The sequence below is a fragment of the Malaclemys terrapin genome, chromosome 3 (genome assembly GCF_027887155.1).
Source record: "Malaclemys terrapin pileata isolate rMalTer1 chromosome 3, rMalTer1.hap1, whole genome shotgun sequence".
Taxonomy (NCBI): Eukaryota; Metazoa; Chordata; order Testudines; family Emydidae; genus Malaclemys; species Malaclemys terrapin.
Window position 1 is genome coordinate 208,554,364 of NC_071507.1, and position 23,558 is coordinate 208,577,921.

A 23,558-nucleotide genomic window follows, 5' to 3' on the forward strand; every position below is an offset into this window, starting at 1 on the left:
AGCCGCCCGGCGCGGGGGAGGGGGAGGGAGGGGGCCTGGGCGGAGCAGTCCGTGGTGCTGGCCCCGCCGGTCCCGCCTGTGTCCCGCCTGCGCGCTGCGCTCAGGCCGGTGCCAGCCGCGTCCTGCCCGGGCCCCGCTGCGCTGCGCTGCGCGCCCGGCTCCCCTGGGCGCGGCATTGATGGAGGAGAGCGCGGCTGCCCCCCGGCTCGTTGCCAGCGCTGCGCCGGGCTCCCGTGCGGGGCGCCGGCGGGGAGCCCCAGGGCAGCCGGCGCGGGGAGCCCCGCGGCCCTGTCCCGGCGGGGCCGCTCGCCTGTGAGGCTGATGCCCCGGCCGCGCCCCCGTCCCTGCGCACCGGGGCAGGGGGCCGAACCCGCCGCGCCGGACACGGAGCCCGCGGTTCCTGCGGCCCCAGCGGGCTGCCCCGTCCTTGGGGCCATGGCCCCCTTCCCCGCCTGCCTCAACTCGGCCGTGCTGGTGCTGTTCAGCTGCGACCTCTGCCTGGTGCGGGCAAGTGAGTGCGGGTCGGGCCGGGGCAGGGCGCGGGGCCGGGCCGGGCCAGGGGAGGGCGCGGGGCCGGGCCGGGCAGGGGCCAGGGGAGGGCGCGGGGCCGGGCCGGGCAGGGGCCAGGGGAGGGTGCGGGGCCGGACAGGGGAGGGCGCGGGGCCGGGCCGGGCAGGGGCCAGGGGAGGGTGCGGGGCCGGGCAGGGATTCCTCTGTCCAGCTTTGCACGGAGCTGATCCCGGCCCGGCGCACGGCAGGTGCGGAGGGGACCCGGCCGCGGCTGCTCGGTGCGTGGCTGGGCTGTAACCCACTGGCAAAGCCCGTGCAATGCAAAGGGGCCCCGGGGGCGCAGACTGCAGCACGCGTCGGGCTGCGGGAGCACCTTGCTGCAGCAGGGACTCCAGCCGCGCTCGGGTTTTTAAGCCGAGATTACAAGAGGAAGGAGGTTCCGCAGTGATCCGAGCCCTCCAGCCCCGGCCGGGCTCTCGGGGCTCGCCCCGTGCTGCTCTCTCCGTCTCCGCAGCCCCTTTGCCCCCCGCCCCCGGGAGTCGGTTCTGATTTCCTGCGTGTGAAGGCAGAAGAACCCCCCGAGACGGGCTCCCTAGATCCGTCCCCGCCCGCTCTCCGCAGGCGCCAGTGGGGGCCCCTCTGCCGCACCAAGCACGGGAGAACGGAGCGCCCTGGCTTAGCTGCCATGCAAACAGCAAAGTTCCCCCTCCTTGCTGAAGAACAAATCTTGTTTACCATATTCACACAAGCAGCCCCATTGACCCCAATTCATCCCTGGTGTAACTTCATTGCCCCTGCTTGTGTGGCTGGGGGGAGGGGGGGGAGGACTGACTCTGTTTTACCAAAACACAATTGATTAATCAGTAGAGTTCCAAGCTCCTGCCTCCTGGTGCTGGGTGCACTCAGCAAAGCCGGGCCACTGCAGCTGGGTGTTGCTGGTTAGCTCTGGGGGCAAGTCCTGGCCTCTTCGGAACATCACACCACAGTCTGCACAACCCGGGGAAGGGTGCATTACCGTTTCCTTTTCTACTAGAGATCACCATTTAATCTGTAGGGTGAAATACACCACATGCAGACGGCCTGCACCAGGTCCCTACATCACTGAAGCCCCAGCAAGCCCACACTGTAAGTACAAGAGAGTTACTGACATTCCCTTTAGCCATCTGCTTTGCTTATTTATAAAGCAGAAATTAAGAGCTTCAGGTCAGCTCTATTTGCTGGAGTGTGGGCCAGTTTTTAGGAGCACAGATGCCAAACCCAAGGCCCATCTAGCACAATATGGTGCGGCTGGTACCAGTGCCGCAGAGGAAGGTCAGAGAACACCACAGCCGCAGTTATGGGATAATCTGCCCCACACTTTAGTCCTCATCCTGGTCTCTAATCATTACAGATCATTTTAAAACCAGAAGCAGGAAGTTTACGCTTCCTGCCAGAACTTTTATCACTAACTATGACAACTCTGGCTATTCTTGTTATCCATATGGCTCCAGTCCCTTTCTGAATGCTAACCCTTGGCCTCAATGACTTCCTATGGCAGTGAATTCCGTGGGCTGACTATACCTTGTGTGAAAACATATCTCCTTTTATCCGTTTTGAATTTCCCACTTTCAGTTTCTCTTACTGTCCCTTTTTTCTTGGGTTGTGGGACAGGGAGAACACGAGCTCTCAATCTACCTGCCTTAGACCAGTCTTTATTGAAGGTACTTCCATCATAGCTCCTCTTATTCCTCTCCTGAGGTAACAATCCGAGTCGTTCTGATCTCTTTTTCATGTCCTTGGTCACTCTCCTTGCGCTTCTCTGGGCCCCGCAGGCTGTGCAGTATCCCTGGAGATGGGAGACGATCACTGCATACAGGATCCGGCTGAAGCTGCACTATTTATATATATAACGGCATTAGACTAGTATCAGAGGGGTAGCCGTGTTAGTCTGAATCTGTAAAAAGCAACAGAGGGTCCTGTGGCACCTTTGAGACTAACAGAAGTACTGGGAGCATAAGCTTTCGTGGGTAAGAACCTCACTTCTTCAGATGCAAGTAATGGAAATCTCCAGAGGCAGGTATATATCAGTGTGGAGATAACGAGGTTAGTTCAATCAGGGAGGGTGAGGGGCTCTGCTAGCAGTTGAGGTGTGAACACCAAGGGAGGAGAAACTGTTTCTGTAGTTGGATAGCCATTCACAGTCTTTGTTTAATCCTGATCTGATGGTGTCAAATTTGCAATGAACTGGAGCTCAGCAGTTTCTCTTTGGAGTCTGGTCCTGAAGTTTTTTTGCTGTAAGATGGCTACCTTTACATCTGCTATTGGGTGGCCAGGGAGGTTGAAGTGCATTAGACTATTCATCATATTATTCTCTATCCCATTCCTTGTGCAACTCAACACAAGGTTGTTTGGTTTTTTTGCCAGCAGCTCCACATTGAGCAGAGATTTCATTGAGCTGTCTACAGTGACACCCACGACCCTTTTGTGGGCTGGTACAGTTTAATTTAGAACCCTGTAAAGTGTACAGATTGTTTAAACGTTTCCCGCCAATGTGCCTTACTTTGCATTTATCACCACTGAACCTAATTTGCCGTCAGATTGCCCATTGCCCAGCTGGGTTAGGTCTCTCTGAAGTTCCTCACAGCTCTCTCTGGTCCTGACTGACCTAAAGAATTTTGTGTCAGCTGCAGATTTTGCTACTTCACTGTTCATCGATTCATACATCCCAAGGCCAGAAGGGACCCTTGTGATCACCTCATCTGACCGCCTGCGTAACACAAGCCCTAGGACTTCCCTGCATTAATTTCTGTTGGAACTAGAGCAGATCTTTTAGAGAAACATCACATTTTTATTTAAAAAACTGCCAGTGGGGGAGAAGCCACCAGAGCCCTTGATAAGTTGTTCCAATGGTTAATTATCGTGAGTGTTAAAAAAATCATGCTTTATTTCCAGTCTGAATTTGTCTAGCTTCTGCTTCCAGCCATTGGCTTGTGTTAGCCCTGTCTCTGCTAGACTGAAGTGCCCGTTATCAAATATTTGTTCCCCATGTAGGTACTTATAGTCTGTCTCAGGGCCAGCCCACAACATTTTGGCAACTGAGACGGGAGCTCAAATGACGCCCCCATGTCCCCTTGCTTGGGCCAAAACTTTGAAAGGTCTCAATTCTCCATTCTTCTTGTTCTACTCCTCTCATTGTCCTGCTCTGCTACCTACCCCAATAAAGGAGAACTAATAACTTAAAATGCCTTGTTCAAAAATGTTAAGTAACACTTAACTTTCAAATGCCTGAACAGCAAATATAACTTTTCTTGTCTGCCTAGTAAACACTGGCATTTTTATCTGTTTGAATAATCAAAGTGGTGCTTTTCATGCCTTTTTGGTTGCAAAGATTTGAACTGCTTCCTGAAGGTCCACAGTCTGGGCCAGCTCATGCTCTACTGAGATGGTTGCAAGGCCGACCAGCCTCTCCTGTGTCATTGTGGAGCGTAGATGTGTTTTTATTAACTTCAGCTTGGAGAAGCTGCGTTTTCCACTGGCAACTGGTACAGGAAGTGTTAGAAGTATGCACAGAGCAACAAAAGCATTTGGAAAGAAGGTGGTCATCTTATTCGTGCACATATATTCCAGAAAAGCCTTTGGAGTTGATCCTGCTGAAATGTATTTTGAAAGGGCTTTCAGTTCATCACCTAAATCACTCACATCAATATCGCGGATGTCATCATGTGTCAACACTGTCTCTTGTGCCCTGCATTGCTGGTGTAGGTGGTCTTCAGGTACAGTGAGGAGTTTTGGAATATCATACAACATCCAAAATATATTGCTGTGTTCCTTGAGCTGCATGAAACATTCAACTGACTGTATTGCACAATCTAGCACCTGGTTAAAGAATTCAATTTTGAATTGTTGTTTGGGGTCTCTTATGGGATTATCCCATGCCTCGTAATCAAAATGTCTTCTTCTTCGGTGACTCTTGTATTCTGGAATGGGTGGGAAAATAGCTTCAGTGTGAAGTTCCTCTGCCAACTTCTTGCACTCTTCAGAACGTTTTGAAATCTCTCATCTGACCGGTAAGACTGTAGGTATGACTTTGCTTTGTCCAGGTGTTCCATTGCTCCAGATATATCAAGGTCAACACCTTGGAGTCTCTTGCTTACAACATTTATTTCAAACAGTATGTCATGCCACAACACTAAGCCACACAGAACTTTGAAGTTATGTATGTTTCTGGTGATTCCATTTCCCTCTGCCACTGTTCTCCCATGAACAGTTCCTGTCATAGCATTATCCTCCATAATGGCAACTATGGCATCATCTATCTTCCCAATTTGGTGTTTGATAGGCTTTATTGCCTCCACTCGACTTTCCCATCGTGTGGCACTCAGTGGTTTCAGTGTCAGAGAGGATGTTCCCAGATGTTGCTTCAAAATTTGCCATCGATGAGTTGATGCAGAGAAAAATACAGAGATGCTTTGAATTACATTAAAAAATCCAGCAGCCTCACTAGAAGCTGATGCTGCATCACTGACCACCAAGTTCAATGAATGAGAACTGCATGGGACAAAAAAAGCTCGAGGGTTTAACTCTCAGATCTGTGTCTGCACTCCTCTGTTCTTTCCTCTCATGTTGGCACCATTATCGTAGCCCTGACCTCTCATGTCAGCTATCACAATTCCTGTATCTTCCAGCTTTTTAAGAAGCACATTTGTCATACCAGCTCCTGTAGTATCATCAATGTCAATAAATTCTAGAAAATGCTCTTACAGTCACCATTGCAGGGACATTTTCACTAGGTTCTGTTGTTGTTACAAAACGCACCATTAAAGTCATTTGTTCCATATGGCTGATGTCAGTTGTGAAGTCCAGAATAACAGAGTAATATCTTGCTGACTTCAGATCTGCCACAATCTTCTGTTTGACTTTTGTTGCCAGTAACGGTATGATCTTGTTTTGAATTGTTTTTCCAAGGTAGTGGTGTGTGTACAATTCTTGGGTGGTGACTCTTCTTAGATGCTCCTGGAGTACAGCATCAAACTCAGCCATCAGCTCACAATTTTAAGGACGTTTCCATTGTTTGGCACATACAGCTGATCTGAAGTGCCACGCAGTGCTAGGTTTTAGGTAGCAAGCATTCTCACAATGGCAATGAGCCTTTTCAGAACATTTTGCCAGTAAAGAGACTCTGATGCAATCTTCTCTTGATGCTGATCATCTATGGTGGCCTTTAAACTTAGTCTCATCTCAAGCTCTTTCCACCTATGGAATGCTCTCTGGTGATTCGCAGCCTTCTCACGGCATGCCAGATTTTTTCCAGTCCTTTGTTCCTGTAAAACCCAATGTGGCTGGAACATTAGACTGGAAGAGTTTGCAACAAAAACAGTATGCAGCATTCTGGGTTTTTGAGTACATAAGCCATGGCCTCTCCACTTTGTCACCATTGAGGATTTCACACCAGTAATGTGTTGGATGGAAACTTCTATTTTCATTGTCTTTGGGGAACATGAAGTTTTTCACTTGCTGTGGCCCACGCAGTACAAGGAAGTCCCTCAGGCTACTGCTCAAGTGGGTCCACAGTCCTGGATCATCTAGACTTAAGGAACTAAACTCAGCAGCAGCTGTTTCTTGTGCCTCCACCACACTCTTCTCTGATCGACACTTTTCTTCAGGAATGTGCATGGTTACATCCATCGGAGATGGAGATATGGATACTGCAGTAGCTGCCAGTCACCTGCACTCTGACTAACGGGAAGATCAGGCATCTCCTCACCACTCCCATCCTCACTGGGGCTGGAAGGCTCACCGAGAACATTCGTCTCTATGTACAGTAACTCCTCACTTAAAGTCGGCCCGGTTAACGTTGTTTCGTTGCTGATCAATTAGGGAACATGCTCATTTAAAGTTGTGTAATGCTCAGGGGCGGCTCTATGTATTTTGCTGCCCCAAACACATCAGTGAGGCAGCCTTTGGCGGCATGCCTGCGGGAGGTCCGCCGGTCCCGCGCCTTCGGCGTACCTGCCACCAAATTGCCGCCGAAGCCACGGGACTGGCAGACCTCCTTCAAGCATGCTGCCGAAGGCAGCCTGACTGCCGCCCTCACGGCGACCAGCACGCCGCTCCCTGCGGTTTGCTGCCCCAGGCACGTGCTTGGTGCACTGGTGCCTGGAGCTGCCCCGGTAATGCTCCCTTCTAACGTCTTGGCAGCCGCCTGCTTTGTCTACGGCTTGCAGAAAGAGCAGCCCCTTGCAGCTAGCTGGTGGGGGCTTGGAACCAGGGTGGACCGGCAGCCCCCCCATCAGCCCCCCGCTCCCCTAAGTTCCCTGTGCAGCAGCTGCCTGCAGTTCAGCTGTGTCCCTCCCAGCACGGCCATGTGCTGCTCCTGCCCTCTGCCTTGGAGCTGCTCCCCAAGACTCCTGCTTGCTGTGTGTGGGGGAGGGAAGGAAGAGGGGGGCTAATGTCCCCCTCCGCCCTGCTCCTGCACCCCGCTTACCCCATCCCCCATAGAGCAGGGGAGACACACCAGGGCTCAGGACAGAGGGAGCTGGCAGCAGCTGCGGTCTCAGCAAGCCGATCTAATTAACAAGGCCGTGCACTTAAAGGGGAAATGCGCATATCTCTCTCACACACAGACCCCCTCCCTCCATTCCTGCTGCCTTGTAGAGTGAGAGAGTTAACCCTTGAGGGCTCAGCCAATTGCTAGTTCATCATTTAGCAGTAAGGAAAATATCCCACCCTCTGACTCCTCCACCTCAACCAAGCTTCACAGTCATCATCACTGTGTGCCAGTATTGTTTGTTTAAAACTTATACTGTGTGTGTGTGTGTGTGTGTGTGTGTGTGTGTGTGTGTGTGTGTGTGTGTGTGTATACATATATATATATATAAAATAGAGTCTTTTGTCTGATGAAAAAAATTTCCCTGGAATCTAACCCCCTCATTTACATTAATTCTTATGGGGAAATTGGATTCGCTTCACATTGTTTCGCTTCAAGTCGCATTTTTCAGGAACATAACTACAACGTTAAGTGAGGAGTTCCTGTATCTCAGGAGAGCTCAGATAGAAAAGCTTCCTTTGCTTTCTTTCTGTTTCTGAATGCTGCCCCAGAGGGGCGTTTTCTTCTTCCACTCATGGCTGCTGTTCTGTGCCAGCTAGAGTGGCTCTCAACACTCAGTTGAAGGGGACAAATAAGCAGGCTGGTAGCCGGGCCTGAGTGAGGGAAGATATCAGCGTCTTAAGGGCCTAACTGGCTCCTACTATTTCAGTTGACTGCCTGTTCTCCTCACGTGGGTTCAGGGAAGCAGCAGGAAACAGGAAGCTCCCTGAGAAGCTGGTGTGAATCAGTCCAGGCTCCTGGGGGTGCTGGAGAGGTACATAAGAGACTCCTCCTCCTCTCTCTCCCTGCAGCTCCTGCTGCTTTCTGTTATTCCCTCTCCCCTTTTCTCCTGCCTCCCTGTTATGTCTCTTGTGCCCTCCTTCCTCCAGCACAGCACTCCACCATCTGTGTGATCTCGAGCAGAGAGAATACATGTGCACCCGCAGCAGACACAATGTTCTACACTCTGGGTCCTAGTGGCGCCCCCCGCAGTCTGGCACCTGAGGCGGGCACCTCAGTTCACCTCATGGTAGGGCCAGCCCTGTCCTGTGTCGTCACCCCTGAACCATCCCTTTGTGACGCTCTCTCCCCTTTCCGACTCATTAATAAATATAGCAAACAATGCAGGACCAGTACTGAGCCTTGTTGCTGTTAACTTCAGCCAGGGTGAAAATTGATCTTTTAATCCTGCTCTTTGCTTTCTGGGGCAGGGGGCCTGGATCCTGGGTCACCCACACCCTGGCTGAGTGAGTCCTCTCACCTTTGTGTGCCCTCGATCCCCAGCCCAGATGAATTATCCAGAGTTCACAGGAGAGACTGAGCAGGCCCCCATCAGAGTATTCCACAGCCCAGTGGTTAGAGCTCACCTGCCAGGTAGCTCAAATCCCTTCTCCCCGAACCAGCACCTCCCCTCTCCTCCTCCACCCCCTGAGGGCACCTACTGGATCAGTCCCCGCATGTGACTTAGGCAGCCGACGCCTATCTTCCCCCAGCCTGGGACTCGCTCTGGTGCTTAGGTGGGAGATAGGTGTGCAGATGCCTAGAGGGAGGCAGCAGTGCACCTGCTCCAAGGTGGAAAAATAGGTGCCAAGGGAATTTTACCACAGACACACAGGCTCTGGCTTCCTCTGGGCCCCAGGGTGCTCACACCCCCACTCTGCCCCAGGCCCTGCTCCCAAGCACCCACCCCCATGCTGCCTCTTCCCACCCCTGCTCCACTCTAGGCCCCACCCCCACCATTCCCCCAAGCTCCCATCCCTGCCCCACCTCTTCTGACCCGTTCCGCCGCCTCCCTGAGCACGCCCCGTCCCCACTCCTCCCCGCACCTCCTATACGCCGTAAAACAGCTGATCATGGCGGGCGGGAGGTGCTGGGAGGGAGGGGGAAGAGTTGATTTGGAGGGTGGGGGAGAGCTGGCTGCTGGTGGGTCTATGTGAGTCTAGGCACCTACAAGGTTCAGTGGGAGTTTTGTGCAAAACTGGGACCGAGGTGCCTAACTTCTTTTGTCCATCCAGTCCCAGGTTCCTGATTCACCAAGGCGCTGGTCCATGCTTGGCTTCCCCTGGAGCTGAGGGCGCCCAGCATCTCTGGAAATCAGACCCCACATGTTTCAGCTTAAGCACCAAAACTCAGTGGGCACCTTTGGAAATGCTCCCCTCAGTAAACAGGGGTTAGACAATAAGCCAGAACCACTTGGGCAGATATTCAGCAGAACGGGACCAGGGTGAAGCTGGACTCTGTGGTTTGTGACAGTCACTCTGCCACACAGCATGATGGCATACTGAAGGAGGGATCTTAGGTCTTTAAAACCATCAGCTCTGTCAGGGTCCAGTTAGCTGTTATTTCAGCTTGTCCCCCTGCCCCATACAGTGTTTTCTCTCGGTGTTCCAACATTTCTAAAAGGCCTGGCTCATACATATCCGCCCGTACGGGTGCTTCCACCCACCCTTCAGTGCAGTTCTGATGGGCCTTATAGGAGGCCCCTTCGACACCTCACACTCAAAACTGCCCTCCTGTAGCTATCACCTCCACCAGAATGGCTGGTGAGCTCCCAGCTCTGATGGCAGATTCTCCTTACGCAGTGCTCCATAGGGATAAAGTGGTGCTGGGACCCCACCCTACATTCCTTACCAAGGTGGTGTCCGATTTTCATTTAAACCAAACCACCACTCTCCTGTTTTTCTTCTCCCAAACCAGGGGAAGCCAAGCTGCACACCTTGGCTGTTCCCACAGCCCTTCTGTATTACTTATGACAAAGTCATTCAGAAAACCATCCTGTTTATTCGGGTCACTGGGAAAAAGTTCAGGGTCAACTCATCTCATCTTGGAGACATTATCCTGGATAACCCAGCCCATTACACCCGTCTACCCGTTAGGAAGTTTACCCTCTCCCCACAGGAATTGGGACCCACTCAACTACTGCTCAGCCAACCTCTGTGGTTTGCCCAAGGCCCATTCCCATACCAGCAACCTGCTGAACAGCCCCATGGAGTCAGCCCAGACTTTCACACACCATTATGGATCTGGCCTCTAGATCAGAGCCAAATTCGGGAGAGCAGTTCTGAAATCCTTATTTAGTGAGGTATGGCTAGGACTGCTCCACCCACCGCCTGTGAATCGGGGACCTGCTAGCAAGGCACAAGTAGAGCCACAGGGACTTTGACACCGAATGAATGGTTACTTCCCTGGCAGGAACTGTGGTTCTTTGAGAAGTGATGTCTGTCTGGAGCCCATGACTTGCTCGCCTTTGGAGTTACTCTCTCCTGGTTCTCTGCATTGGTGAGAGAGCTGAGAGTCTGTAGGGACAATTCTGCTTTTTATGCCCATGGCCAGTGGGGCTAGAAGGACATGTAGGGCTCAGGAGTGGCCTCAAAAGATACTGCTAGTCCCAGATTCTGATCTCATGCACATGAGGTGCATGCGCCGTGACTGGGATCCACATGGACAAAATGTCTCACAGAACCAGTCATGGCAAGGTAAACAACAGATGTTTTTCTAGATGATAAATTATTTTAGTAACTCTTTTCTGAACCCGTGTCAGTTTGTCAACATCCTTTCTGAAGTGTGGAGAGCAGAACTGACGTAGTATCCAGTAACGCTTGTGTACAATGGCAGTAACTCCCTACTTCTGCTCTGTATTGCCCCCACTTATGTAACCAAGGGTCACATGTGCTGTCTTCGTCACAGCATCCCACTGGGAACTTACGTTCATTGGTTTCCACTGTGACCCCTAATGCTTTGCAAACTACTGTCCTCCATCATCTAAGTGTGGTCTGCATTCGTTATTCAATTTATGACGGGATTTGGCTGTCTTAACACTCATATTCAAGTGAGCCGACCTCACCTGGAGATCTAGCTGGCTCTGTATAACTTACCTGTCCCCATCATTATTCACCACCCCACCAGTTACTGTGTCATTGGCAAGCCTTAGCAGCAATGATTTTATGTTTTCTCCCAGCTCCGGGATAAAGTTGTGTCAGTGATAGTAGCCTATGTAACCGCACTGTTATATCTGCTCCAATACCCTCCCTCCCCTAGAAGCCCTGCGGTTTGTTGCCCTCACATGGTGCTTCTGGTCTTAGGCTAGGTCTATACTACCCGCCTGAATCGGCGGGTAGAAATCGACCTCTCGGGGATCGATTTATCGCGTCCCGTGGGGATGCGACAATCAATCCCCAAATCGGCGCTCTTACTCCACCAGCAGAGGTGGTAGTAAGCGCCGCCGACAGAAAGCCGCAGAAGTCGATTTTGCCGCCGTCCTCATAACGGGGTAAGTCGGCTGCGATACGTCAAATTCAGCTACGCTATTCACGTAGCTGAATTTGCGTATCTTAAATCGACTCCCCCCTGTAGTGTAGATGTAGCCTTAGAAAGCTCTTTGGGACAGGGCTGTGTCTGCTTTAGGAGCCACTTGATCACACAGACCTCAGGAAATGCAGGGTGAAGGCGCCCACAGCAAGCTGAGAGCTGCCCCTAGAGATGTGCATTTCAATAAACTCTTGCAGCCCAGGACCTTGCGTCACTGGGAACAGAATCTCTGGTAGGGAACAGAAAAGCCCGTCCCTTTCACCTTCTGCATAGGCTCCAGCGCAGAGGTTAATGCTATTGCTCCAGTGAGGCCGTGCAAGCAGATTGAATTGTGTAGCATTTACCCTCGCGCTATGAAATGCTGCACCTGTGCTACTGTGTACAGGCCCCGGGTGGTGTTCCAGGCTCAGACCAGAGACTGAAGAGCTGGAAACGAGGAACACGTTTTGTCCCTGCCTGTGCTGAGCATAAAGAGGTCGCATCAGGCAGCTCCTGCTTCCTTTGTCACCCAAGATAAACACAATGATCATATAAACCTTGCAGCAGATTAATACCTCAGCAGGCGTGTCCTCAGAGGCTGCAGGGACATGGGCATCGATTCTAGCACTAATGCTGCCTGTTGATCTGACCCTAGCTGTCCTCCAAGGTGATCAATGTGTTTGGAGAGCACAGCATCCCCCTCCAGCCCTGCTGCTGTCCGGGGATGGGGCGCAGGGATGGAGGGCCTGCAGTCTCTGTTCTGTGCGTGGGGGGTGGAGAGGGCACTCGGCCTGCAGTCTCTGTACACGGGGGGTGGAGGGTCCGGGGGGGGCACTCAGCCTGCAGTCTCTGTACACGGGGGGTGGAGGGTCCGGGGGGGGCACTCAGCCTGCAGTCTCTGTACATGGGGGGTGGAGGGTCCGGGGGGGGGGGGGCACTGGGCCTGCAGTCTCTGTACACGGGGGGTGGAGGGTCCGGGGGGGGGCACTGGGCCTGCAGTCTCTGTACACGGGGGGTGGAGGGTCCGGGGGGGGGGGGCACTGGGCCTGCAGTCTCTGTACACGGGGGGTGGAGGGTCCGGGGGGGGGGCACTCGGCCTGCAGTCTCTGTACACGGGGGGTGGAGGGTCCGGGGGGGGCACTCGGCCTGCAGTCTCTGTACACGGGGGGTGGAGGGTCCGGGGGGGGCACTCGGCCTGCAGTCTCTGTACACGGGGGGTGGAGGGTCCGGGGGGGGCACTCGGCCTGCAGTCTCTGTACACGGGGGGTGGAGGGTCCGGGGGGGGGCACTGGGCCTGCAGTCTCTGTACACGGGGGGTGGAGGGTCCGGGGGGACGCACTGGGCCTGCAGTCTCTGTGCGTGGGGGTGGAGGGTCTGGGGACGCACTGGGCCTGCAGTCTCTATTCTGTACATGGGGGTGGAGGGGGTGGCCAGGCACTGGGGATTGCCCAGCAGTACTGAGTGGCCTTTGGGCACATCACGCAATACAGAGATCCTATTGGGATCCAGGAAGTGGGCAGGCAAAGCCCGCCCACTGCTAAAGGATCCCCCCCAGCCTAAGGGGGGGTCCACCGGACCTGGAGACCAAAAAATTATGGGGGACAACTAATAAAAGAACAGGGACAGGAGTGAGGTCAAAGGGTCAAACGAAGCGAACCAGATGGGACACCGAGCAGAGAACCCCGGACAACGCCCACTCCTCCTCGAAGGCGTCAAGGGAGCCAGTGGACGCAGCCCAGAGGAACTCTGCCCGGATATGTGAAAGAACGGAGGACCTGAAATACGCCCCACAGTCCCAGGAGACTCCATCGGCCAACCTCCTAACACTGGTTTTATAGCTGGCCAGTTTCGCTAGGGCCAGAAGGAGGTTGACCAGGAGGTCCCGTGACTTTGTGGGGCGACGGAGAGGGAGTGCGTAAATAAGAAAGTGAGGGGAAAAGTGCAACGCAATACAGAGCTGGCGGGAGGGCTCTGCGCTAAATGACACATTCAGAACCCCATCCAGATCCCTGCTCCCCTCTTACCCACAAGCCCCCCATCTACCTCCTGTGTCCCACTCACTCTGTGGCAAAACCTCTCCCTGCCTGCGAGGCTCCCTGGCTGGAAACCCAGGAGGCAGAGGCTAATGGCGCAGCCTTTTCCCAGGCAGGGAGAGGGCAGGCACGGGCTCTGGAGCGGATGCTCTGGCTGGTGGGTGAGGCCCAAGGCCGTAGGCGAAAACCGGGGTGAGTGTGTCCCGCCCTGCAGAGGCTGCGGAGGTCCCCAGGGACAGAGAGTGGAGCTCCTAAACCCCGAGAGAAGCTCTGGCGCTTTCCCTCAGGATAGGGGGGCAGGGAGCTTTCCCCAGAGCCCCAGGGGCTGCCCGGCAGCAGAGGAACACAGCCATTATTAATCCGGCCCATCTCCCACTGTCCAGGCCATGCGCTGGTTCCCATTGCAGCAGCCGCAGGATTGGGCCCACTACATACGTCTGTACTGAGCGCAAGGAAGGGCGAGTGGAGATACAGCAGTGACTGTCCCAGGCATCATGGCTCCGTACAGGCCCTGCAGAAAGAGTAATGTTGGGCTGAGGAGACTACAGGCAGGCAGCTCTTCAGGCCTCACCGCTTGCCTGTGACCTTGGAAAGGGGGCAGGTGTGGGTGTGTTATATTGCATGCTATGGCAGGAATGCTAGGGACCAGCCAGCAGCTGCCTGGGGTTAGCAAGGAGCTTTCCCAAGTGCAAGTTGACTTGATCAGCATCTCCATGAACCTACACAAGAAACAGAAATCTGGTAGTAGAGGGCTCTTCGCTGGACAAAGGTCCAGGGGCTGGAAGCTGACAGACACAAACAGACTAGAAACAAGGCACAATTGTAACACTGGTTATTACCCACTGGAATAACACATCAAGGGTTGTGGTGGATTCTCTACCACTGGCAATTTTAAAATAAAAGTTGGATGTTTTTCTTGAAAAGCATTTTTTTTTTTTTTTTCTTCAAACAAAAGTTCATGCCTGTGATATGCAGCAGGCCAGACTAGAGGATCCCAGTGGTCCCTTCTGGCCTTAGACGCCACGAGCAATGGCATAGCAAAGTCTGCAGCAGACAAAATGATTTAGGTTAGTCGGGACCAATGTTCCCTCTAATTTTTTACATCCATGTGCGGAATGAATTTTGTTATGTGTGACACATCACCTTCATATTGGTGCACATAACAAAATTCATGTGGTGGGGGTGGGGCCGAGGGGTTCGGAGTGTGGGAGGGGGCTCAGGGCTGGGGTGCAGGCTCTGGGGTGGGGTCAGGGATGAGCGGTTCGGTGTGCGGGAGGGGGCTCAGGGTTGGGGTGTGGGGGGGGCAGGGATGAGGGGTTTGGGGTGCAGGCTGCCCCAGGGCTGAGGTAGGGGAGGAGAGAGAGAGAGAGAGAGAGGACTCCCACAAGTCCTCTCTCGCACCAGCATCTCAGGCTGGGGAGAAGTACCTGGGCTGGGCTGAAGGAGGGGTTCCTCCCCACTGCTGGTCCACGCTGGGGCCAGGCTGAAGGAGTGGCTCCTCTCCACCGGCAGCTCCGGCAGGCCTGGGCCAGGCCAAGGGAGGGACGCCTCTCCCCTGGCAGGTCCACGCTGGGGCCTCTCCCGCGGCCGGTGTGCTCTGGGGCCAGTGAGGAGGGGCGCCTCTCCCCGCCACACCCCTGCGTCGGGCTTCATAGGCAGCTGCATGGCTGTGCGGTTTAGAGGGAACTTAGGTCAGGACCAGAGAGAGGTGTGAGCAACTTGAGAGACCTAACCCTGCTGGGCGATGGGCAACGTGATGCCAAGTTAAGTTCAATGTCAATAAACACAAAGTAAGCCACGCGGGAGGGAAAAAGGTACAATGGAGGGACCTCAAGAGGTCATAAAGTCCAGCCCCCTGCACCGAGGATGGACCAAGTAAACCTAGACCATCCTGAGAGAGTTGTTTGTCCAACCTGTTCTTAAAAACCTCTAATGACAGGGGATTCCACCATCTCCTTTGGAAGCCTGTTCCAGAACTTAACTGTCTGTATTGTTAGAAAGCTTTTCCTAACGCGTAACAAATCTCCCTTGTTGCAGATTAAGCTCATTATTTCTTGACCTACCTTTCAGTGGACATGGAGAACAATTGGTCACCATCCTCTTTATAGCAGCCCTTCACATATCTGAAGACTTATCAGGTCCCCCCTCACCCTTCTTTTCTCAAGACTAAACAGGCCCAGTTTTTGTAAGCTTTTCTCATAGCCAGAGGTCAGGTTTTCTAACCCTTTCATCCTTTTTATTGCTCTCCTCGGGACTCTCTCTAGTTTAGCAACATCTTTCCTAAAGTGTGGTGCTCAGAATTGGACAGTGCTCCAGCTGAGCCCCCACCAGTGCCGAGGTGAACAGGACAATTCCCTCCCATGTCTTACAGATTATATTCCTGTTCATACCCCCTGGAAAATAAGCCATTTTTGCAACTGCATCACCTTGACAACTCGTATTCAATTTGTGATCCACAACTCCCAGATCCTTTTCTGCCGTATTGCCACCTAGACTGTTATGCCCCATTTTGTAGTTGGGCATTTAATTTTTCCTTCCTAAGTGTAGTACTTTGCACTTGTCTTGACTGAATTTCATCTTGTTAAATTCAGACCAATTCTCTAATTTGTCAAGGTAATTTTGAATTTTAATCCTGTCTTCTAAAGTGCTTGCAACCCCTCCCAGTTTGGTGTCACTTGCAAATTTTATAAGCATACTCTCCACTCTATTATCCAGGTCATGAATTAAGATATTGACTAGTACCAGATCCAGGACTGACCCCTGTGGAACCCCACTAGATATATTCTCCCAGTTTGTCAACGAACCATTGAGGACTACTCTTGGAGTATGGTCTTTCAACCGATTATCCACCCACCTTATAGTAATTTCATCTATGCCACTTTTCCCTAGTTTCCTTATGAGAATGGCATGTAGGATTCTGTCAAAAGCCTTAAAAAAAAGAAAAATTAAGTTGTACCATGTCTACTGCTTCCCCCCATCCACTAGGCCAATAACCTTGTCAAAGAAGGAAATTAGGTTGGTTTGGCATAATTTTTCTTGACAAAGCCATGCTGACTATTCCTTGCAACCTTCTTAATCTTATGGGGTTTACAAACTGATTGTTTAATCATTTGTTCCAGTATTTTTCCAAGTATTGAAGTTAGGCTGATTGGTCTGTAGTTCCCTGGGTTCTCTTTCTTCCCTTTTTAAAGGTAGGTACTATCCTTGCCCTTCTTCAGTCCTCTGAGGGCTCACCCACCCTCAAAAATAATTGCTAATGGTTTTGAGATTGCGTCAACTGGTTCCCTTAAGTACCCTAAGATGAATTTCATCAGACTCTGTTGACTTGAATACATTTAATTTACCCAAATTATCTGTAACCCCATTCTTTCCCTATTAGGGAATGTGTTGCTTCTCCCTTGTTGATAATATTAATTGTGTTGAGCATCTGGTCACCATTAACCTTTTGGGAAAGGAGGAGCTTATTCAGGAGGGATGGGCTCCACCTAAAACAAAATGGAACCAGACTGCTGGCATGTCAAATTAAAAAGGTCAGAGAAGTTTCTAAACTAAGGGCTGGGAGAAAGCCGACAGGTGTGGAAGAGCATGTGATTCAGACAGACACATTCCTTAGAGAAGGATTTGTTAAAGAGGATCTCTATATGCTAGTAAGGAGGAGAGGATGGAAGTTGATAAAGTACAGACAGGAACTGAAGAGAAAAATCAAATGAAAAAGAGTCCCATTTAATTACATCACATAATGGCAGACAGCTAAAAAGTGACACATTCTGTAAGTGCTCATATACAAATGCAAGAACTCTAAATTCTACAATGGGTGAACTTGAGGCCCTGGTATTAAGTGAGGATTTGATACAACAGGCATCACAAGAACTTGGTGGAATGAGGATAATCAATGGGACACGGTAATACCAGGGTACAAAATATATAAGAATGACAGAATGGGTTGTGCTGGTTGGGGAGTAGCACTAAGTGTGGGGGGTGGGGGGGAGAAAACAGAGTCAAATAGAATACAAATCTTAAATGAATCAAATTGTACCATAGAATCTCTATGGATAGAAATTCCATGCTTGAATAAGAAGAATATAGCAGATGGAATACACTACTGACCAGGATGGTGATGGTGAAATGCTCCTGGAGATTGGAGAGGCTATAAAACTAGAAAACTCAGTAATAATGGGGGATTTCAGCTATCTCCATATTGATTGGGTACATGTCACCTCAGGATGGGATGCAGAGATAATTAATGAGGTTTTCTTGGAGCAGCTAGTCCTGGAACCCACAAGGGGAGAGGCAATTCTTGATTTAGTTCTAAGTGGTGCACAGGATCTGGTCCAAGAGGTGAATATAGCTGAGCCATCAGTAACAGCAACCATAACGTAATTACATTTCACATCCCTGTGGGGGAGAAAATACTGAAGAAGCCCCCCGCAGTAACATTTCACTTCAGAAAGTTTACTTTAGAAAAAAAAAAAAAAAAAAAAAGGAGGAAGCTAGTTAAACAGAAATTTAAAAGATACAGTCACAAAAGTGCCATGCCTGCAAGCTGCATGGAAACTTTTTAAAGACACCATAACAAAGGCTCCTAATTAAAAAAACATAGTGAGAGGACCAAAAAAGTGCCATCATGGCTAAACAAAGTCAAGCAAGTTGTCAGAGGCAAAAAGACATCCTTTAGGGTGTATTAAAAATTGGAAGTTAAATCTTACTGAGGAAAATAGAAAGGAGCATAAACTCCGGCATGACAAGGGTAAACATAATTAGGCAGGACAAAAAAGAATTTGAAGAGCAACTAGCCAAACAGTCAAAAACTAAACATTTTTTTCATTGTCAAGTACATCAGATGCAGGAAGGCTGCCAAACAATTACTGGGGCCACTGGCCATTGGAGGTGCTAAAGGAGCACTCCAGGAAGACAAAGCCATTGCTGAGAAGGAAAACGAATTATTTACATCAGTCTTCACTGCAGAGGCTGAGGGAGATTCCCACACCTGAGCCAGTCTTTTTAGGTGACAAATCTGAGGAACTGTCCCAGATTGAGGTGTCAGTGGAGAAAGTTTGGAACAACTGATGCATTAAACAGAAATAAGTCACCAGGACTAGATGGTATTTACCCAAGAGTTCTCAAGGTACTCAAATATGAAATTGCGGAATGACTAGCTGTGGTATGAACCTATCATTTAAATCAGTTTCTGTACCAGATGACTGGAGGGTAGCTACCGTGACACCAATTTTTTTAAAAAGGCTCCAGAGGTGATTCCAGCAACTACTAGGGTGACCAGGCATCCCGATTTTATAGGGATAGTCCCAATTTTGGGGTCTTTTTCTTATATAGGCTCCTATTACCCCCCACCCCCTGTCCCAATTTTTCACCCTAGCAACTACAGACCAGTAAGCCTAACTTCTGTGCCAGGCAAATTGGTTGAAACTGTAGTAAAGAACAGAATTATCACACATAGATGAACACGATTTGTGGGGAAAAGCCAACATGGCTCTTAGAAAGGGAAATCATGCCTCACCAATCTACTAGAGTTTTTTGAGGGGGGGGGGGGTCAACAAACATGTAGACAAGGGGGATCCAGTGGATATAGCATACTTGGATTTTCAAAAAGCTTTTGACAAGGTCTCTCACTAAAGGCTCTTAAGCAAAGTGAGCAGTCATGGGATAAGAGGGAAGTTTCCCTCATGGATCAGTAACTGGTTAAAAGACCGGAGGTGTGGGGGGGTTGTCATTATTCAGAATGGAGAGAGGCAAATAGTGGCGGCCCACAGAGGTCTGTACTGGGATCAGTCCTATTCAATATTTTCATAAATGATCTAGAAAAGAGTAAACAGTGAGGTGGCAACATTTGGAGGCGATACAAAACTACTCCAGATAGTTAAGTCCCAGGCTGACTGTGAAGAGTTACAAAGGGACCTCACAAAATTGGGTGACCCCCCCAACCTGCTGCCACAGCTCAGACTCTAGGGCCAGCTGCATTGTTTTGTGGAGTAACAGACTCTTGCTAGCAATCACTTGGCACCCTGGCATCCCTATCCCTGGCATCTTTAAAAGATGTCCCTTGCTTACTGACGAGCCGCCTCTCAAACTCCAGCCAATCAGGGCCCCAGGGACAGACAGTGAGCAGTCATTAACCGCACAGAGAGGGAGGGGGAGACCTGCTCATGGCGAACCACTGTCACAGGCCTGGATGGCGCTGACAGAGCCATGCACTGGAGGGCGGGGGGGGGGGGGGGAAGAGCTAGCCAACAAACCAACCTCACCTGCACACTAGGGGCCAGGGGCCAGTGAGCAGGTGGCCCTTTGGGCATGCTCAGCGCGATCAGTGCTTACAAACCACGGCAAGGCACTCAGAAACAGGAGAGGTTACACTGGGGCCACAGTGCCCTCCCCCACCCCCAGAGTCATGGGGCAACCAGCTGCCATTACAAACCTGGTTTTGGTCCCTCCCTAAAATCCACAAGCAGCGGCACATTGGCCTCAGCACGGGCAGGGAACTCTGGGTGCCAGGACGGGGGTTTCCTACCACACCCAGAGCAAACCGGGCAATAGTCAGTAGGACGGCTTGCTTGTCCTGGAGGAGCCGGGCTAGGACCCTGCTGCCTCGGTGCTGCGCGCCCAGCTCCCAAGTTAATCTGTACCCCTCCTCGCCCTTCCCACAGTCCAACAATTACGCAACCCCCATCTGTCCAGACCTCACTTCAGCTCTGCCCCCACCAGCATCCCGGACCTGCCCACCCCCCACCAGCTCTGCCCCCACCAGCCCATTCCCCCCCCCCCCAACAGTTCTGCCCCATACCCAGGAGCGGATTTACCATGAAGCAAACCGTGCGGTGGCACAGGGCCCCCAATGACAGGGGGCCCCCAAAATACAAAAAAAATTTCTAACAACCTGCCCCCAAGTCCCACCAGCAGTGCAGCTGGGCTCAGCCAGGCAGGCTGCCTGCATACCGCGGCTGGCGGCCCCATGCCGCTCTCGGAAGTGGCCAGCTGCTGGCATGTCTCTGCGTGCCCCTAGCAGGGGGGGCGGGGGAGGTTCCATGCACTGCCCCCCCCGGGCAGCACAGAGACCTGCTGACCCCTCCCTCCAAAGGGTGCACAGAGACATGCCAGCAGCAGAGCTAAGGCAGCCCCCTGCCTCCCTCCCTCCCTCCCTCCGTGTTGCTTCACTCCTGGAAGCATCTGGCACGTCCCTACAGCCCATGAAGGTGGGGGGGTTGTCTCCGTGTGCTGCCCCCGCCCTGAGCACCAACTCTGCAGCTCCCATTGGCCAGAAACTGCGGTGGCGCCTGGGGCAGCGGTGCACAGAGACACCCGCCTAGGAGCCGCTGCTGTTGGGGGGGGTGTGTGTGCGTGCGTGCGCGCTGGTCGCTTTGGGAGCTACGCCACCCGAGGTAAGCGCTGCCCCCTGCCCCAGCCCAGAGCCTGCACCCCAAACCCAAGCTTCCTCCCAGAGCTCCCATCCCTCACCCCAAACTCCTGCCCTATCAAGGTACCTCACTTTATTTTCATTTACTTCCCATTACTTATAACAACGGCCATACTGGGTCAGACCAAAGGTCCATAAAATCATAGAATATCAGGGTTGGAAGGGACCTCAGGAGGTATCTAGTCCAACCCCCTGCTCAGAGCAGGACCAATTTCCAACTAAATCATCCCAGCCAGGGCTTTGTCAAGCCTGACCTTAAAAACCTCTAAGGAAGGAGATTCCACCACCTCCCTAGGTAACCCATTCCAGTGCTTCACCACCCTCCTAGTAAAATAGTTTTTCCTGATATCCAACCTCGACCTCCCCCACTGCAACTTGAGACCAATACTCCTTGTTCTGCTACCACTGAGAACAGTCTAGATCCATCCTCTTTGGAACCCCCCTTTCAGGTAATTGAAAACAGCTATCAAATCCCCCCTCATTCTACTCTTCTGCAGACTAAACAATCCCAGTTCCCTCAGCCTCTCCTCATAAGTCATGTGCTCCAGCCCCCTAATCATTTTTGTTGCCCTCCGCTGGACTCTTTCCAATTTTTCCACATCCTTCTTGTAGTGTGGGGCCCAAAACTGGACACAGTACTCCAGGTGAGGCCTCAACAATGTCAAATAGAGGGGAATGATCACTTCCCTCGATCTGCTGGCAATGCCCCTACTTATACAGCCCAAAATGCAGTTAGCCTTCTTGGCAACAAGGGCATACTGTCGACTCATATCCAGCTTCTCATCCACTGTAACCCCTAGGTCCTTTTCTGCAGAACTGCTTCCTAGCCATTCAGTCCCTAGTCTGTAGCAGTGCATGGGATTCTTCCGTCCTAAGTGCAGGACTCTGCACTTGTCCTTGTTGAACCTCATCAGGTTTCTTTTGGCCCAATCCTCTAACTTGTCTAGGTCCCTCTGTATCCTATCCCTACCCTCCAACATATCTACCACTCCTCCCAGTTTAGCGTCATCTGGGAACTTGCTGAGAGTGCAGTCCACACCATCCTCCAGATCATTAATGAAGATATTGAACAAAACCGGCCCCAGGACCGACCCCTGGGGCACTCCACTTGAAACCAGCTGCCAACTAGACATGGAGCCGTTGATCACTACCCGTTGAGCCCGACGATCTAGCCAGCTTTCTATCCACCTTACAGTCCATTCATCCAGCCCATACTTCTTTAACTTGGCGGCAAAAATACTGTGGGAGACCGTATCAAAAGCTTTGCTAAAGTCAAGGAATAACACATCCACTGCTTTCCCCTCATCCACAGAGCCAGTTATCTCATCATAGAAGGCAATTAGGCTAGTCAGGCATGACTTGCCCTTGGTGAATCCATGCTGACTGTTCCTGATCACTTTCCTCTCCTCTAAGTGCTTCAGAATTGATTCCTTGAGGACCTGCTCCATGATTTTTCCAGCGTCTGAGGTGAGACTGACTGGCCTGTAGTTCCCTGGATCCTCCTTCTTCCCTTTTTTAAAGATGGGACAGTGGCCAATGCCAGGTGCCCCAGAGGGAGTGAACTCAACAGTCACTCCCTACAGTAACACAGGAACAAATCAACATACCCTTAGAGCCCCGACCGGGGTTATTCTATCTACTACCTAAGATCCACAAACCTGGAAATCCTGGACGCCCCATCATCTCGGGCATTGGCACTCTCACTGAAGGACTGTCTGGATATGTGGACGCCCTACTCAGACCCTACACCACCAGCACTCCCAGCTATCTCCGTGACACCACAGATTTCCTGAGAAAACTACAATGCATTGGTGACCTCCCAGAAAACACCATCCTAGCCACCATGGATGTAGAGACTCTCTACACAAACATCCCACATACAGATGGAATACAAGCTGTCAGGAACAGTATCCCTGATGATGACACCTCACAACTTATTGCTGAGCTCTGTGACTTTATCCTCACGCACAATTATTTCAAATTTGGTGACAATATATACCTCCAAACCAGTGGCACCGCTATGGGCACCCGCATGGCCCCACAATATGCCAACATTTTTGTGGCTGACCTGGAACAACGCTTCCTCAGCTCTCGTCCACTCATGCCCCTTCTCTACCTACGCTATATTGATGACATCTTCATCATCTGGACCCATGGGAAGGAGACCCTGGAAGAATTCCACCATGATTTCAACAGCTTCCACCCCACCATCAACCTCAGCCTGGACCAATCTACACGGGAGGTCCACTTCCTAGACACCACCATACAAATAAGCAATGGCCACATTAACACCACCCTATACCGAAAACCCACCGACCGCTACGCCTACCTTCATGCCTCCAGCTTCCACCCCGGTCACACCACACGATCCATCGTCTACAGCCAAGCACTGAGGTACAACCGCATGTGCTCCAACCCCTCAGATAGAGACCAACACCTACAAGATCCTCACCAAGCATTCTCAAAACTACGATACCCACACAAGGAAATAAAGAAACAAATCAACAGAGCCAGACATGTACCCAGAAGCCTCCTGCTACAAGACAGGCCCAGAAGAGAAACCAACAGAACTCCACTGGCCATCACCTACAGTCCTCAGCTTAAACCTCTCCAACGCATCATCAGTGATCTACAACCCATCCTGGACAATGATCCCTCACTTTCACAGACCTTGGGAGGCAGGCCAGTCCTCGCCCACAGACAACCCGCCAACCTTAAGCATATTCTCACCAGCAAC

General features: G+C 51.7%; 1 protein-coding gene across 2 annotated transcripts in view; it reads left to right on the plus strand.

The window, feature by feature from the left end:
- The first annotated feature begins 203 nt into the window (after positions 1-203).
- FNDC4 (fibronectin type III domain containing 4) overlaps positions 204-23,558 on the plus strand; it is a 42,414-nt gene continuing 19,059 nt past the window's right edge. The window contains exon 1 of one of the 2 annotated variants that reach the window (XM_054022128.1): positions 204-501. Coding sequence is in view for 1 of the 2 variants with exons in the window: in XM_054022129.1 (XP_053878104.1) it covers positions 436-511 (76 nt within the window). In the remaining variant the exon portion in view is untranslated. Of the gene's footprint in view, positions 512-23,558 lie in introns of both variants that reach the window. The other variant, XM_054022129.1, reaches the window with a different exon arrangement.